This window comes from Capsicum annuum, chromosome 3 (genome assembly GCF_002878395.1).
Source record: "Capsicum annuum cultivar UCD-10X-F1 chromosome 3, UCD10Xv1.1, whole genome shotgun sequence".
Taxonomy (NCBI): domain Eukaryota; kingdom Viridiplantae; phylum Streptophyta; class Magnoliopsida; order Solanales; family Solanaceae; genus Capsicum; species Capsicum annuum.
The window spans coordinates 179,681,065-179,698,640 of NC_061113.1; the positions used below are offsets into that span (position 1 = coordinate 179,681,065).

Sequence of the window (17,576 nt, forward strand, 5' to 3'; positions counted from 1 at the left end):
TCCAGCTGAAAAAGAGGCTAGTGTCGAACAACCACCATGGATAGGTAAAGACGAACAAATGCTATCTTAACCATGGGAGAGAAAGTTTCACTATAATTAAGCCTAAGCCCAAGTATCCGAGGGGTCCCTCGACAACAAGGCGAGCCTTAAGTTGATTGATTTGGCCGTTCGAATTAACTTTCACTGCATAAACCAATAATACCCAACAAATAGTTGATTTACTTGAAGGGAGAGAAATAAGCTCCTAAGCATCACTCGTATGTAAAGCAAACATCTCGTCAATCATAGCCTGTTGCCATCCTAGATGAGAAAGTGCTTCTTTAGTGGAATTAGGGATGGAGACAGGACAAAGACGATATAAAGGCATAATAGGGTGATGATATATAATGATAACTTAAAACGGGTATAATGAGGGTAGTATTATGAGTGCATCATATACTTTTTCGAAGTGCAATCAGAGGAGATAAGTCCGTAGTAGGTGTAAGGTCAGGTGCAAGAAGCGAATCATCTGAGCCTAAAGTTGTATGTGGACGATGATGATAAGTCAGGAATGGCGACACTGTAGATGGAGTTGTCGAAGATATTGTAGATTCCTCAAAAGTCAGTGTAGGTAAGACTGGTGGCACTATGGATGGAGATGTAGAAGTAGCGGTAGGATCCTCAAAAGTCGATATAGGTAAAACCTCAGATATGTTAGATGAGCAGGATCAGAAGAAGATGTAATATTAGGTGGTGACTCAAAGAATGTGATCTAACATAAGTTACCGACGAAGGTCAGGTGAGTAGCAATGATATCCTTTTGTACTCGAGAATAACCAAGACAGACACATTTGAAAGCATGAGGGATTAATTTATCTTTCCCTGAGGTGTAGTTAAGAACAAACATGTATTCCTAGAGACACGAGGGAAAAAAGTATAATGGTGATTGAGAAAACAATACTGAATATGAAATTTGATTTTGAATGGAAGATGAATCCATCCGATTTAAATAACAAGATGTGATAACTGCTTCGCCCCAAAAACACAACGGAGCATGGGATTGAATAAGAAGAGTGCGAGCAGTCTCGATGTGATGTCTATTATTCCTCTCTGCTATTTCATTCTGTTGAGGGGTATACAGACAAGAAGTCTGTTGAATAATTCCTAGATGAGTCATAAACTGTTGAAATTGGGAGGACAGATATTCTAAGGTGTTATCCCTACGAAAGGTACGAATAGAGGCACCAAATTGATTTTGTATTTCAACATAATAATTTTTTAACATAGTAAACAATTTAGAGTGATCTTTCATTAAGGAAATCCAAGTACATTTTGAATAATTATCAATGAAGCTAACAATATAACGAAACCATGAGGTTGAACTGATTCTACTCGGACCCCAAATATCAGAGTGTATTAAGAAAAAGATAGTCGCTACATGATTCTCAGTACTACATTGAAAGGTAGTTCAAAAATGTGCTTCCCAAGTTAGCATGACTCACAATCTAATGTGGATAGACTAGACAAACTAGGCACTATATTTTGTAGTTTGAACGAACTAGGATGTCCTAATCGTTTGTGAATTATGTCCGGAGAATTTGTAATTGGACATGCGATGAAAGATTTAGGAGAGGTAAGGTAGTAAAGGTCTTGTAATTCATATCCTACCCTAATTGTTTGTCCCGTACTACGGTCATGCATGATAAAAGCGTCTTCAAGAAATAGTATGCCACAATTTAGGGCACGAGTCAAACTAATGACTGATGCAAGATTAAAAAGACTACCAGAAACATAAAGAACAGAATATGAAGTGACAAAAGATAAAGAGTAGCGTGTCCAACCCATTTTGCTTTGGTTTGGTTACCATAGACTAAAGTGACGGTTGGAAGAGACTGTGAATAAACAATATTTGATAAAAGTGATCTATCACTAGAAATATGATCAGGAGCGCTAGAGTCCACATCCTATGATCCAAAGGTAGGAGATTGTGCAGTTGAGGCTACTGGTAGAGATATCTGCTTACTTGCTTGATATTGAAGATACTCATCATATTCTTTTTTGGATAAATATACTCATTGTTTACATGTGGTGTTAGACTGCGCAACATGAGCGTTTTTAGGTGGTCGTCCATGCGAAGAATAACATATTCCACGTGCATGACCATGCCTACTACAATAACTACACTTTGGTCGAGAATAACATACATCACAAGTGTCTCCAAGCCTTTTACAGTAACTACGCCTAGGTCGAGATCTTCCAAAACAACCTCCCCTTTGTTGATTCGTCATGGACTGGGATGTTTGATTTTCTGATCTTCTCATTAAAGGTTAAAATTTAATCATAGGACTAAACCGAGCTAAAAAATTAAAAATACATTGCTAGAATCTAAAAAATATGGTCAATCGTCGGAATTTTAGATTTGATTGTCAGAAATTGGTCGGAATCAAGAAATAACTATATAGACAACCTCGGAATGAAGAAGCGACCTTACTAGCAAAAAGATCTCGCCGGAAAGTGGTCGAAAACACTGCACGTGCTGGCGTGTAGTGATGCAGATCTTAGATTGCCGGTGGCTCATGACGGTGATGCGCTGGAAATGAGAGTGGCTCACTGGGTTTGCTCATGATAGTGTTGGTTTTCGCCCAACACTTACAAAATAGACAAGGGCGCAAATAAGCCTTGACAGTTAGAAACACACAGTGATTGTTTGATTGAGTTTCTTCCCAGTAAGTTTCTCATCAAACTCACTTTGATACCATATGAGAAATATAAGAGAATTGAATCATTGTATCTAAATTATTACATTGATACCCTATTATAAACATTACATGGACTCCTTTTCCAAATAGGATACTGACATTACAATCCTCTTCCAAGTAAGATTCTATATAATATTCTTATTCCTACTCGTATTCTAATTAGTGTTGTAAAAGGCAAGCGCCTCGTCGTCAATGGCGAGGCGAGGCGAGACCTGGTCGCCTTTTCATGGCATGGCGCTGCGACATTCAAAAGGCGTTGTTTGCTAGAAAGGTGACATGGCGACAAAGGCGTCGCCTTTTATTTTTTTATTTTTTTTAATTAAGGTTTTAGGTATATAAGCTAATTTTAGGACTTATTTACCCGTTTTGGCTCTACCAACTTACTAATTGGTGACTGCGGCTGCTACCATTTATCTCACAATTTCGATTCTGGCGACTCCCGCTACTCCGGTAAGCAGTGAACTACCGATTTCTATTTTTTTTCTTCTTTCTTCTTCTTCTTCTTAATCCAGCGTCCAATACTTGTGGTGTTTTTTGTTCTTGCTCTTTTTTCTTCTTCTATTTTTCTTCTGGCTTCCACTATAATACTGTATTCCGTAACAATGTTACAACCTTACACTATTACAGTAACCAGTAAGTTGTAGCATTATTATGTAATTTTTTTTCTAATAACTTATATAAAATTAACATAGTATGATAGTAATATACTAATTGAATTGTTGAGTCATTTAAGTTCCAGACTTTTAGTATCTATTTACTATCTATTTTTAATTCTTGACTTGAAATATTTCCTAATATATTAGTGTTATTGAAATTTTGATCATTTATATATTATTTTAATTTTTTATATTAATTGTCGCCGTACATTCAAAAGGCGATCGCCTCGCCGCTCGCCTTGCCGCATGGCGAGGCAGGGCCTTGTCACCTCTTTGTCGCCTTTCGCCGTCCAAAACACTGATTCTAACAGAGACAAGAAATGTGACGAGACTTGGAAATTCATATAGAATTTTACCGCAAGTAGAAGAAAGTGTATTTCACGTTACCTCATGATGAAGTCCTTGTCAACTCTGTGACACGTGGTATAATCAGGGATACAATTATGGATTATTTCTGGTGTTAATAACAATTTGCTCAACTTTGTAACACTTAAGAGTATTCTTAGGCTAAGTGTTATAGTACGCGACCTACTAGGTTGCCTAATTTAACTTATTAATTACTTATGAGTGAAATAAGTTGTCTAACGTATTTCAACTTAGCTAAAGCAGTATAAGTAGATGAGACAAGTATTTTCACGTGGAAAACATCCGGTTCAAAAAGGTGTAAAAAACCACGACCCGTACCTCTACAAGATTTCATCCCAAACTTCACTAAACAGCTTTGAGCCTCGACAAATTATAAGACTTATGTAATTAAGGAATTATAAACTCTAACTCCTACTCAATGCATCTCACAAACCTCCCAAGGTATGTGATCCAAGTCTTCGAGTTCCCCAACTTGACAATAATCCTAACTCAGTTTATACTTCGTTGAAACTAGAATTACATCAATATTACAACTCAAAAACCAACCCTAACACATAGAAACTAAGACACCTTACTTTCTAAGTAATAGAACCTGGTTCAACTACGTGTTCTCTCAAGCTGTGAACTGGTAAGTCAATTAGTCAATTGCCTTTTTCGTTGTAAGTGCGTGAGTGACTGAGCAAGTCACTCCCTATATTTAAACACAACTCTCCAAAGAGTTCTTCATATTAGACTTCTATCTCAGGTGAAATTCTTAACTCTTCAGAGTTTGCTGTGAAGTGAAACTCCTTCAAGTAGAACTCCTACTTCAACTCAACTGCTCTTCTCTTCATGTATTACAATCAAACTCAATGTCTTCTATTCCGCACGTGATGATTGATTTGAGTGTATCACTGCATCAACTTATTCATCCATGAAACCAAGTGATCTTGTCCCCTTCTATTTGTGAACTCTTTGTGGCCTGTCCTCCTTTAGCCTGTATGTCAGTGAACCACTTCAACTAACATGTTTCAGCTTTCTTGTCAATCAACAAAACTTCATGAACTCCAACACTAAGAAACTCCCCCATACAGCCTATTGTAAGCTATGTTTACTGTAAAAACACCCTATTATAAACTATATGTATACTCATTTTGAGCAAGGAAATCTCACAGAGAAATTCTTGGAAAGACACTGTAATGGAGTAGTATATGAGCTACCAAGGTTAGCTATAAGTGAACTAGCAGAGAGAAGAACCTATGTAGGACGTATCATTGATGACAGAATCAAATAAGAGATATATGTGAATACACCAAATGCCCACTTCAAAACCAAACTTTCAAGGGATCATGGACTTATTTGGTTCTGAAAGATAGATTTGGAATGTCAAAAGAGGTGGTTCCTTCATATCTTGCTAAATGTAGGAGAGGTCAAGTGCTAGAGCATTGACAGTACTAGAGAGGATCTTCTTGATAGGTAGAAAGAGGAGGATTTACGACTCAAAAGGAGCTTATTGTGGTACTGATACTTTAACATGCATGCCAATTTAATTTCCTTCAGTGTCGTTCTCAACCTCTGTCAAGTACTTGGTAAATTCAAGATGGATAATAAATTTAAAACTTGAACGGGAGATTTAAAGTGACTTGCAGACTTCCTTTAATTATCACTTAGTACCTCTACAAATGTTAGAGTGGATAAACACCCTATTGATGTAGTAATTTCAATTAGTTAAGCCATGATAAGCTTTTTCAAATGCACCTTTCAATTTGTTTCGACATTACCAAGATTCCTAGTTGGAGTAGCTAATTCAAGGAACTGGTATTTTTTCAAGGAAAACACTGGACATTTTAATTCTTTTCCTGTTACTGTATTATTGGGGCATACCATCTGAATGGTAGAACCCTCATATTTTCTTTATTTGTTATCTTAGTGCCTATTTATGGATTTCTCCATGTTCATTGTTATAGAATATAGATTTTGAGAAAGAACTTCTTGCAGGTATCTATACACGTAAACTTGTAGGTTTCTGTAGACAAAATAATTCCAGTTTTAATGCTTTGACGTATAGTTTTCTTTATCCCAGAGAATACTTGTATTTTTCATCAAAATCTCTCCGGGTACTCTTAGTTTGTTTTACTTGTCTGCATCTTTTGTTTGCATCCTTGTTTGTGTTGATACCCTCTGTTGCTTCTTCAGGAAGTAGAAGACAAAATGAGAGGGTTACGACCTGCCATGTTTGAAGATTTTGTGAAGCCTCTCCAAATAAACGTGGAGGAGGTAATATAATATTTGCAGATTCTCAATCTTCATATCTACTTTCCAGACTTTATGTGAAGTCTTTATAACAATGCCGTTCTCCTTAACAGCAGTAATACCAATTTTTTGACTGTGTTACAAATGTGAAGATAGGGATCATATCGAATGTGTTCAATGCAGCCCAGTTTCGTGTTTGCTGTTATTTTGTTTTGAACATGCTTTCATAACGGGGAATGGGGTTCTCAAAATAGGCTATTTTTTTTTGCTTAGTGATTGAATCACGGGCTACCTTCTTCCTTGTGAATATTTTAACTTGCGATCTCAGCTATCATGCGGATTTTTATCAGGTTTCATGGTTTTGATTTTTCCTATTAAACTGTGCCTATAAAATGTGTTAAATTCTCAGGAAGGACCACTGCCTCATAATGACCGTTTGAGTTATCGACCGCTGGACATATATTCCGCACCCCGTCACAGATGTTAAAATCAGTGGTGGTTGTATGAAATTTCTTGTCAGACTTACATCGCAAGTCTCCGAGTATTGAAAGTTGAGGTGTAGAGATAATGTAATTTTTCACATATATTCTGACCCAATACCTTTGCGAAGTTCCTCTATGACCCCTGATGGGAATGAAACATAGGGAATCCCTGAGGAACGGATACCATACATGGAAGGCTTGCAGATGGCTGCTGGTAGATAGATTGGGCAGGCCCCACAACTGTTTCATTCTTATCTCAGGCATTCATCTTTCCTTTTCTTTCTTTTTTGGCTGGATTTTTATTCAGTCCTTTTTTTTTGTTGTTGTTTTTTCCCTTAATTTTTTCATGCTTCATATGGAGGAACTTTGTACAAAAATGTTCAGCAAGAGTTGTAATGATGTGAGGGTGTTGATCCAATACCTTCTACGATGTATGTGCCTATTTGTTTGTAAGCATTTGGGTATTTTCCTAAAATTGAGATGTAAGAAATGGAGAGACCACCTCACCCCCTCCCTTGAAAAGGTTTGTAGCTACTCTTATATCTTTGCTCCCCAGGAAAAAGCATATAGCTAACTCAAAATCAACAGAGCATCAGGAATGAAGCACAAAGGAAAACAGAGAGAACAACAAATTGTCCTTTTTAAAAAAAATAAAATAAAGTATGGTTTTTTCCCCATGCATCACTGTATTGCTAAATGTAAGTCTGCTAACCATTGTTTTAACCTCTCTGGACTGAATAAATTATTTACTCATTCATCAGTGACACTAGTAGCTTTCTTTTGCGTCTTCTCTGCTAACTACATAATCAGCCTCTTCTGACCAAATTTCTAGTGAACTGGCTTAAGCATTTGTAGCTCGCTCATGAGGTTTTAAGCCAACAGAACAACGAAGAAATCACGCGCCATATTATTTTTATCGTTGCGACATATAATGTTTTATCGTTCTCTTTACCCCAATAATATATGAATATATCATTTTAATACTACTTACATTTGGAACAAGACATCGAAGTGAAATGTCCCATTCCCTTTTTCAATTCAAACACACTGGGCTCTGGCGAAATGCTGAAAAATGAAAACAAGAATTTAAGTTTACTTCCATTGTTAGATACTGGTGTTAGAAGTTTGTATCAGTTTACCTATTTTTTTTGCTCTTTCGGAATTCACATGATTAGCTCCACAAAATGTTTCACTAATTAATGAAGCAAATCCATACAAGAAATGCTAACCGTGCAAAACTCATCTATAATTCCAAGTGGTCCTTTGCCTCAGTTGTTTTGTACAAGCTGTTTTTCTTGAAAGCTGGGAACTTTCTACCAACGATGCTACGGAAAAAAGTACTAGAAAACAACATTTTATATTATAGAAACTGACTGCAGCACTGCATGAGTATTTATGGGTCTCATCACTCATCTGACTTTTTCACACCAGTACCAGTTTCAGTCAAGTTAATACACTACTAACTTGGAGCGTATCAAATCTGCCACAAAATAAGTCCAAACACACTATAATTCCGAGAGCTTGAAGATAACTCCAATATGTGAAGACAACAACAATCACGAAATTTTGAAGGAATACCAACACCAAAACAGTAGCTACACAAGGAGAACAAGAAGATAACAATAACATTAAATGATGGTTCAACAACACAAGATGATAGATTACAAAGAGTACAATGTTAACAATAAGCACAACAAATGACAGTAACTATAGTGAATCGAAAATCAGTCCCACACGGCTTCACTAAGTTACTGCAAAGTTTCAAGAGTACAAAATGAAAGATAGTAACTTGACACAAAGATATCTTAGAATCTATGAACTCTAACTTGAAGAAAGGATCCTAAGACCAAAAGATTTCAGTACCAAGTTCTTACTTAGACCAAGAGGAACTCATGAACCTCAAGATCTCAAGTTTCTAGCCAAGAAACAACACAAGTGTAACTACACTTGTTGGACAGATTTCAGGTTCTACTCTCAAGAACAAGAGAGAGAGAGAAATATTCAATGTTACAAGACTTGTTGTGAAATATGAAGAATGAACTAAGTGCTGAAAATAACCCTAATAGCATCTATTTATATTACACACAAAATGAAGGACAAATGACCTTCCTACCCTTCAGTCATGGGGTGCCCTTAGAGTGTAATTTATTACACTTCAAGGCTCATTTTCACACTTAAAAACGTTGAAGCTCTTTGGCGGATCAAGTACCAACTCACACGCAGCCATTTGCATGAACATGACTTGTAGTTTTTGTAACTCCCGAGCTTGGCTTCGTGTGAATGGTCGAGAACGTATTGGACAGCTTTGTACACCCGTATCACAAGTACTCAACAAATTCATCAAGAAGACAAGGCCAAGCTCCTTCAGCATCATAGTTTGATAACGTAGCATCCACAGTCTGTGTAAGAAGTCATAGATATCAATATAATGTACTTCTTTTGAAATATAACTTGAAAGTAATATATATTGATGTGCAAAACATTCAGGAAACTACAAAAACTTTAGCAATCTTTTGACATGGTTTTAAATATATAACCAAGCACTGAAAGTTGGAACAAAATGAAGTGCGAGGCATAGGTTATCGATGGTGTGTCTGGAAGCTAATATGTGAAAGTGATGAGTCATAACTTACCCTTGCAAATTCCAGTAGCTGTAACCAAACATCACGTGAGATAGCCTTGTTATGCCGTTCCTGAATCAGGTGGTAGCAAACAAGAAAAAAGAAAGAACGGGGTGAGTTACGGCATCCTCAATAATCTCAAAAACACTTGTAACGACATATTAATTGTTACACTGAAATAAGAACCAAGTGAATGCAGAATCATATGTATATTAAGATAATCACAAAACAAAAGGGGTGGTGAGCTGTGAAGCATGAGATTACATCAAGACTCAAGTAAACAGAAACTGACTGTCCAGCAAAATATGGCACGTTGTAATCTTCATTAAGCAGGTTAACCGAATTTCAGATCTAACAAACTTACCTGGATAAACTGACACCATTGATCAATCAATGGCCACTGCAACTCTGCAAACAGCAAGTGCCACAATGGAATGCTGTTTCCAAGGCCAAAGTTTTCTGAGTCTGAAAATTAAGTGGATATAGTTATCTCTAATGCAGTAGAGGAAGCTCAGAGGGCTTATATGTTTTGCACCATGTATAATGATAAATATAAGGAAATCTTCATGCACATGTTTACTAGAGATCTGTAAACAATCATTACCTAATACAACGAAGTAAAGTAGATATATACAGCTGAACGTAGTATTGCTAATATACACGTATCATTTAGTAATATATACAACAATCAAGCCAAACTGTAGATGCAAACTAGCATGCTCCTTAACACGAAAAATATAAACAAAAGAGCGAGGAAAAAATAACCTCGAACAACAGATATTCAATATCTTCAAGGTTTCTACTACTCTTTTCTCTCCAAACTGCTTTAAAATGTGCAAGGGGTTGATTCAAGATTTTTCCCTTCAGTTTCCTAGTAGAGTCACCTGCTTTCACGTGTATAGGACCACTACTACTACTTTGTTTTACAATGGTGATGCTTGAGCCAACTTGTGTGCACCTCAATTAATGTAAGGACCAACTTATCCAGTGCACAAGGACAAGTTGCCAAGGTAATCCTGTCTAACAAAGTTAAAGGGATGAGCTCTCTCCAAGTGTAGTAATTGGAACTCAAACATGGGATATCCAGGAGACCATGACTACAACAATGGTAAAGGTGAGGAAAAGAACCGCGCTTTAGGTGTTCTAATTGGAACTCGAACATGGGATCTCCAGGTTGTTACTCCAGTTCCTCAACTACTATGCCATTCCCTGGGTACATGATACGGGCATGATCACGAAGGTGGACGTATGTGAGTACGTATTGAATCCGTCCAAGGGAGTGTGCAAGTGAAGTGTAAAGGAGGGCCTAAACACACCAAAAATAGCCCCTAGGTTACACTTGAAGGGTGCCCTTAAGGGGTCTATTGGACATTTCACCTTTTATTTGTAATATACTATAAATAGAACATTTTAGGGTTTAGTTCATTAGATTTTGATGATATTGTAAATTGTATAACACTTGAAACACAAATCCTCTCTAGGAGAGAAGACCAAGCCTGAAACTAGGACAATCCAAGTGTGGATTCACTTGTGTTGTGTTCTTGGCTTGGAAACGTAGGTGCTTGGGGAGATTGACGTCCCTCTTGTGTCCACGTAAGAGTGTCGGTGTTGTTATTACATATTTTAAGGGTTTTGGCGTTTGGTATACACCTTAGTTCTTAGTTCTTGTAATGGCTTATGTCACACTATCTATCTTTACATTTTGTTGTTGTTATCTTGTGTTCTTGTTGTGTTGTTGAATCTAAAGCTTGTGTTCATTGTGTTCATCTCGTTCTTGTTGTGTTGTTGGCTGTTTTGGTGTTATGTACACCTTGTTTCCTTGTTATTGTTGAAAAATTCTCGGCTTAGACCTTGTTCTCGGCTTAGCCTTGCATTGTGGATTGTTTTTGTGCTATTTTTGTGCCTTCCATATTTTAGTTTGTATCATTTGGTGCCAGAGCATTGCTGATTTTGTTCCCACAAGATCAATCTTGGGATTTCTTGCTTGAAAATTCAAAAAAAAATAGTGTTCTTAAGTTTGAACCTTGGCCGAGAAGTGTGTTCTTATTGTGTCTTAGCAGAAAGTTTGAACATAGGTCTAGGAGTCTTTTATTTGTTTTGAGTGTTTCTAGTGTTAGTTTCTTCTTCACTAACACTAAAGAAGTCTAGATCTAAGTTTGAGCTTGTATTGTTGATGTTGTTGTTGCAGAACTAAAGACTTGGTTGTGTGTTGTTGGACATTATTGTTGTGGATTCACCCTTGGCCGTGTGTATTGTTGTTGTTCTAAGCTTGGCCGTGTTATGTTGTTGTGAATTGGTGGTCTAAGAACATCTTGGTCGTGTGTTGGTGACCTTGTTATTATGGAATTGAGTTGGCTGTGTGGTCGTTGTTGTTGTTCTTAGTGATTGTTGTTGTTGTTCTTGATGTTCTTCACCACATTCATATCTTGTTAAAAAATAAAGTGAATGTTAGATAAAAAAAATGAAGAAAAAAAGGTGTAGTACTTGTTAGTCTTGAAAGACTTTACAACCACTCAAAGACTTGACAACCACTTTTCAACCACTTTCCATGATTTAAGGACAATGTTTTAAGGAAAAAGTACAAGAATAGTCAAGCCTTTGAATTTGAATTTGAAAAGAGGCTCCAAGACTTGTATTTTCCTCCTTTTAACCAAATTCCACCATTCCAACTTGTAATTTGATCAAAACTTGAAGTTGGAAAAATAAGAACTTGATAAAAATCGCAACCAATAATAGACTGCCACATCAACCTTTTTACTATTCACACAATAATTTTAGGGTCAAATTTTGGATTCTTAGTTTCATTTTCTTGTCTCCTTAGTTTCGTCTATTGATTCTAATACTAATTGACAAGCTAGTACTCATCTACTAGATTATAAGTTAGTTTTGAGTCTGTTTGTTCGTGTTTGCGTTTGTTGTGTACTTTTGTCTTTTTGAATCGTTGTTAGTTCTTGGCGCAATTCCTACAAGATTTGTTCGAGTTTCAAACCAAAGTCTATTCTGGATAAGAGTAGACCCAACCCTCAACTCCTCATGGGTTACTTAGCCAGCTTACAACACTTGTGAAGCTACTGTGAGGTAATCAAGTGTACAAGTATGGTGAGGCTATTTTAAGCTAACTAGTTTGTTGTTTTGTTTATTGTTGTCTTGTCTTAGGTATCATGGATCATAATAATTCCAATGCCATGTTTGATAGCTTCAATGACAGTTGTGAAGATATCAAATGGCACATTGAAAAGATACACCAAATGCTTAGTGCACCAAATCCTAATTTTGGGAAAAGAGATGAAGAGGTGAACCAAGGGAGACTACTTGACAAACTCCCTTGTGATGAGAACCTTCCAAGAGATGGAATTGGTTGCCATAACCCGCACCAAGGTAAAGGCCATAGCCATGAGCTACAAGGTAAAAATGTTATCCCCTACACTACTATAAACATAGAATATTGTGATGTGGCTAGTAGTAGCCAAGTGGGTGGAGTTGCTGATTTTCCTAGAGTAAAAGTTCATGATTTTATTTTGTGATACTCTTGGTGTTGTTAGGTTGCATGAGAACCAAACTCTCATTGTAAGTACGCATGCACTAGTTGATCCTTTAGATGACAAAATTGATTCTTCTCTTAAGAATGATTTGTATTCATTTGGCGCTAAAATTTATAACTTGAATGAGGTCCTATTGTCAAGTGATAAGAGTATTCACACACTAGTAGACCCTTGTGAAAGCCAAGGTGAGTTTATATTGGCATGTGAGTTGCCAACAACTAGTGAGGGTGTGTAAAATGATCAATCGGGTGAAGATGAACTTGATTTGCTTGGATTCTTAGGAAACCTGAATTGTGATTGTACTTGTGAAAAGGGTTTTGATTGTAATCTCTTTGCTGCCCGTGGTGATTTAAATCTATGTGCGGATTACTCTCTTGAAAGAGAGTATGGCCAAAATCCATGTCTATGCCTACTTCTCCCGTTTGACCCTGATAATCTCTAAAAATGTGGAGAATGTTATACCTTTCACTTGATGCTTGGTCAAGCCGACAAGTAAGGTTTGGTTGTGAGTTTTGGAATCCTTTCCTACGATTGAAAGTCTTTCTTGGAAATTTACAATCCACTTGATAGACCTAAGTTGTGCATGGGGGGAATTTCCTACTATGATAAGTGTTCACTAAAGAAGGGGAGTAATAAAAAGAGCCAAGAGAGTTCATCCTTAAGTGTTCTTGAGCAAGGTATTACTACTTGTAGGTCAATGAAAGAGTTACATCTTGAAAAAACTTTGGGTGAATTCCATTCATATGATATCCTTCTTTGTGACTTGATTTCGATTGTGGACCCTAGGGCAAAGACGTTATTGTCTCTTTGGGGTATTGCTTATATACTTGCATCCATGTCTGACACACTTGTGCTTAAGTTATATGAACAATAACTTGTAGATGCTAAGTTGAATTTTTTCTTGTGGAAGAGTCTAAAGATGTTAAAGATTTCTTGTCACCTTCATCGGGTTGGACAATTTGAAGTAACTTGTGGGACTCTTGGGAGCATGCTTGAAATCATTAGTAGGGGGAAGCAAAGTTCTTGGGAAAACTACTTGTATGGGATTGGTTTGTTGCATAGTAGGTTCTCAATCTCCCCACTTACTATATGTTTTGCGTGGACCCTAACTTCAATTGAGGTACCACTCTTGAAGTGGTCTTTAAAAGAGGTGATGAAGCAATTGTGTCTTATGGATCCTAAGGTAAAGGTAATCTTACCTTTTGTATCTAGTGATGCCATTATGATCATTGTGGTTTCCTTACCTCTTGGTGATCTCCTTAACCAATTTCTTTATGCATTCTTGGTTAGATTCCTAATGTTTAATACGAAGCTCCTTGGTTATATTTCAAGTGTGTACTACCTTGGCATGATGAAGTTATTTTTTGTACTCTACCTTGGCATGATGAAGTTATTTTTTGTACTAACTCTAACCCTCATGCCTGAGAATGTTGTGTTTGTTTGTCTTCTCTTTGATTTTACAAGATATGGATTCGAGGTCAAATCCTTTTCAGGAAGGGGAGGATGATATGGGCATGATCACGAAGGTGGACATATATGAGTACGTATTGAATCCGTCCAAGGGAGTGTGCAAGTGAAGTTTAAAGGAGGGCCCAAACACACCAAAAACAACCCCTAGGTTACACTTGAAGGGCGCCCTTTTACTAAGGGGTCTTTAGGACATTTCACCTTTTATTTGTAATACACTATAAATAGAACATTTTAGGGTTTAGTTCATTAGCTTATTAATGATATTTTGTAAGTCTTGTATAGCACTTGAACACAATTCCTCTCTAGGAGAGAAGACCAAACCCTAAACTAAGGCAACCAAGTGTAGATTCACTTGTGTTGTGTTCTTGGCTTGGAAATGTAAGTGCTGGGGAGATTGACATCCCTCTTGTGTCCATATAAGAGTGTTGGTGTAGTTGTTACATGTTTTAAGGATTTTGGTGTTTGATACACACCTTAGTTCTTAGCTCTTGTAATAGCTTATGTCACACTACCTATCCCTTTACTTTCTTGTAATCGTGTAGTGTTTGTTTATTGTAATCTTAAATCCATTGGTTGTCGTTGTTCTTATTGTTGTTGTCATCTTGTTAATCAACTTGTTAGTTTGGTTGTTGGCTGTTTTAGTGTTATTTACATTTTGTTTCCTTGTTATTGTTGAAGCATTTCTCGGCTTGGACCTTGTTCTCGGCTTAGCCTTGTGTAGTGGACTGCTTTGTGCCATTTTCGTGTGTTCCATGGTTTGATTTGTACTCAGTACAGGACTCATAGTAGTTCATCTGGTTTCCTTTTAAGTAATTGTTTGGGCACGGTAGAGGTTTCTAGGATTCTCGTTTGCTCAATTAGAACAGCCTAAAGCACTGTTCCTCCCTTTTTTTCTCCTTTACCAGTGTTCAACTAAAGAGCAAAATTAGTTAACATGCAACACTAAACCTTTTTGACAACCTGCAAATCTCATTTGCATGTATTCACCTCTTTGCAATCTCAAATTCCCCCGAAAGATGTAAAAAAAATTGAAGTAGCATAGACTCCTCCAGAAAGCAATAACTGAAGAATATTAAAATGAGCTTTAACAACATGACACCACATTGTCTAAACCTTGGACACCTCCTACTTTTCCCGCAGGAACACCACAAAGGCAGTCCTGGATAATCCATCCAAGGCTCCACTTTCTAAGTTCAGATAACATAGACAAAAACAACTAGCTGAAGTTGTCTAATGAACACCAATCCTTTTTTATGTCTTTCTGTGAATTCTGCAGGTTACTTCCCGTGTAAGAAACTATTCATACAGTATATTGGTTTCAGCACTTCAATATTAAATCCGAAACCAAATATTTCTCCCTTGCAGTGTCTCGTGCTATACTTTGTAGTGTGCTGCTGCATGCAGTTTTTGTGGTACACACAATAGGAACCTTGTCCTGCTAATGGTTCCTATTGGGATTGGTACACCATAGGACTGAAAAACCTCATGTTAACGGTTACAATTTGGTAGACCGGAGGACTCAAAATCCTCCTGTTAATGGTTCCAATCTGGATTGGTAAAGGGCTCAATCCTTATGTTAATGGGGGTCTTTTCTTTTAAATATTGGTGCTTTATACTAATAACTTGTTATAACTAATTAAATGTTTCCTTTGCTGTTCAAAGCTATTGAAGAATTTCAATAATTTACTGCAACATCCCAATTGAAAATTTCAATAATTTACTGCAACATCTCAATTGAAGGTGGTTTGTTTGGCTTTAGATTTTCTTTTGCCAATGAATCTGCACCTAGTACCCAGTGTTTTTTATACAAGCTAAGAAGCTTCCGATGTATGAACAATTCCTTTTGACTGAATAATAAACACGGGTTAGCTTTGGAATTCATCAGAGGCTTATCTGGTAATGCGGTAAAAGAAGGCTCCTTTTTGGAATGGGCAGCAACCAAATGATTTGTTGCTTCTTGCACGTATTCCCAACATGCTGGAATTCTTATTAGCTTAGTTGGTTAGTTATCTAAATTCTCACCTTATTGATGAGGGTTCGATTGGCGGAGCCAAGATTTTTTCTTAGGGGGGTCAAAATCTGAAGAAAAACTCATCAAAAGGGGTAATAATATAATTTTCCATCAACGAACCCCCTTAAATAGGCTAGCTCCACCTCTGCACGTTGTAATCCCCTCCCTTGTTCCCCTCCCCCTACCCCCATCTTTTTAAAAAGTATTCTTAACATGCTAGTATATTGTTAGAATATGAGTAGGAATAAGAATAACATATAGAAAAAAAATGGTAACGTAGTATCCTATTAGGAAAATAATTGAAATGTACTGTCTATAAATAGAGTCTCAATGTAATCATGTAGTTACAATAATTCAATAATATTTTTCTCTTATATTTTCTCATATGGTATCAAAGCGTCTACAATTCTGGTAAAGAATCAAAGAGTTTTCGTTGCCGGCGGGTGGCTATAATCCATATATGTCGCTCGTCTAGCCAATGATTATGTTACCAAAAGTTGGGTCACTAACTCATTGTGTATCTTTCTAGTGACTATTTTCTCATATCTTTGCGTAACACCATGCATCTGTCCCATGACTAATTTTTCATATCTATTTTTCTTAGCACCGTGTTTCTTTTTGGTGACTATTTTCTCATATATGATTTGCGTAGCGTCGTGCATCTTTTCGGACTACTTCTCATATTTGAGTTGCATAGCACCGTGCATCTTTCTGGTGACTTCTTAGATTTAATTTACGTAGTTCCGTACGTCTTTTCGGGACTCCTCAGATCTAATTTATGTGGGGTCGTGCCATCATTCCGACCCTACCCATATAATTTCTCTTTTTCAGTAGAGTCGTTCCATCATTATGACCCTACCTATATAATTTCTCTTTTTCAGTAGGGTCGTGACATCATTCCGACCCTACCCATATAATTTCTCTTTTCCAGTAGGATCGTTACATCATTCCGACCCTACCCATATAATTTCTATTTCTCAATAGGATCGTGTCGTTATTCCGATCCTACCCATATTTCTCTTTTTTTCAATAGGGTCGTGTCATCATTCCGATCTTGCCTATATAATTTTTTTCCTCAAATTGTAGTCATTTTTCAGCCATCAAATCTAATAATCTGGCTTGTGAGCATGTTTTTGCTAAGTTTTCGGTGACTTTCTTGTTCAAGATCTACTCATCTCTTGATCTTGAGATGATCCATATATTTAATACGAGTTTTCGATAAATTTCTAGTGACAAATCGGCTTTCTAACGATGTTTACTACTTTTCAGATCACTTTTTTAGTTTGTTCCTTTTCAATTGAGCTTTCCCAAACGTCCAGAGCAGTCCTTATCAGTTCTTTTGCAGATATCTTGACCAAGTTCCTTACCCATCCTCGTATTAATTACATCCATAACAAGCTTTGTACATATGTCTTCTATGCACCAGCTTGAGGGGAGTGTTAGAATATGAGCAGGAAT

General features: G+C 36.9%; 1 protein-coding gene and 1 pseudogene across 1 annotated transcript in view; one reads left to right on the plus strand and one right to left on the minus strand.

Moving 5' to 3' along the window:
* Positions 1-6,996, plus strand: part of LOC107865323 (ATP-dependent zinc metalloprotease FTSH 12, chloroplastic) — a 73,438-nt gene extending 66,442 nt beyond the window's left edge. Inside the window, exons 18-19 of the mRNA XM_047408477.1 lie at positions 5,936-6,016; positions 6,402-6,996. Of these exons, the coding sequence (XP_047264433.1) occupies positions 5,936-6,016; positions 6,402-6,479 (159 nt within the window). The 3' untranslated portion in view covers positions 6,480-6,996. The remainder of the gene's footprint in view (positions 1-5,935; positions 6,017-6,401) is intronic.
* Positions 6,997-8,675: 1,679 nt separating this feature from the next.
* The window catches only part of LOC107865324, a 28,517-nt pseudogene continuing 19,616 nt past the window's right edge, over positions 8,676-17,576 (minus strand).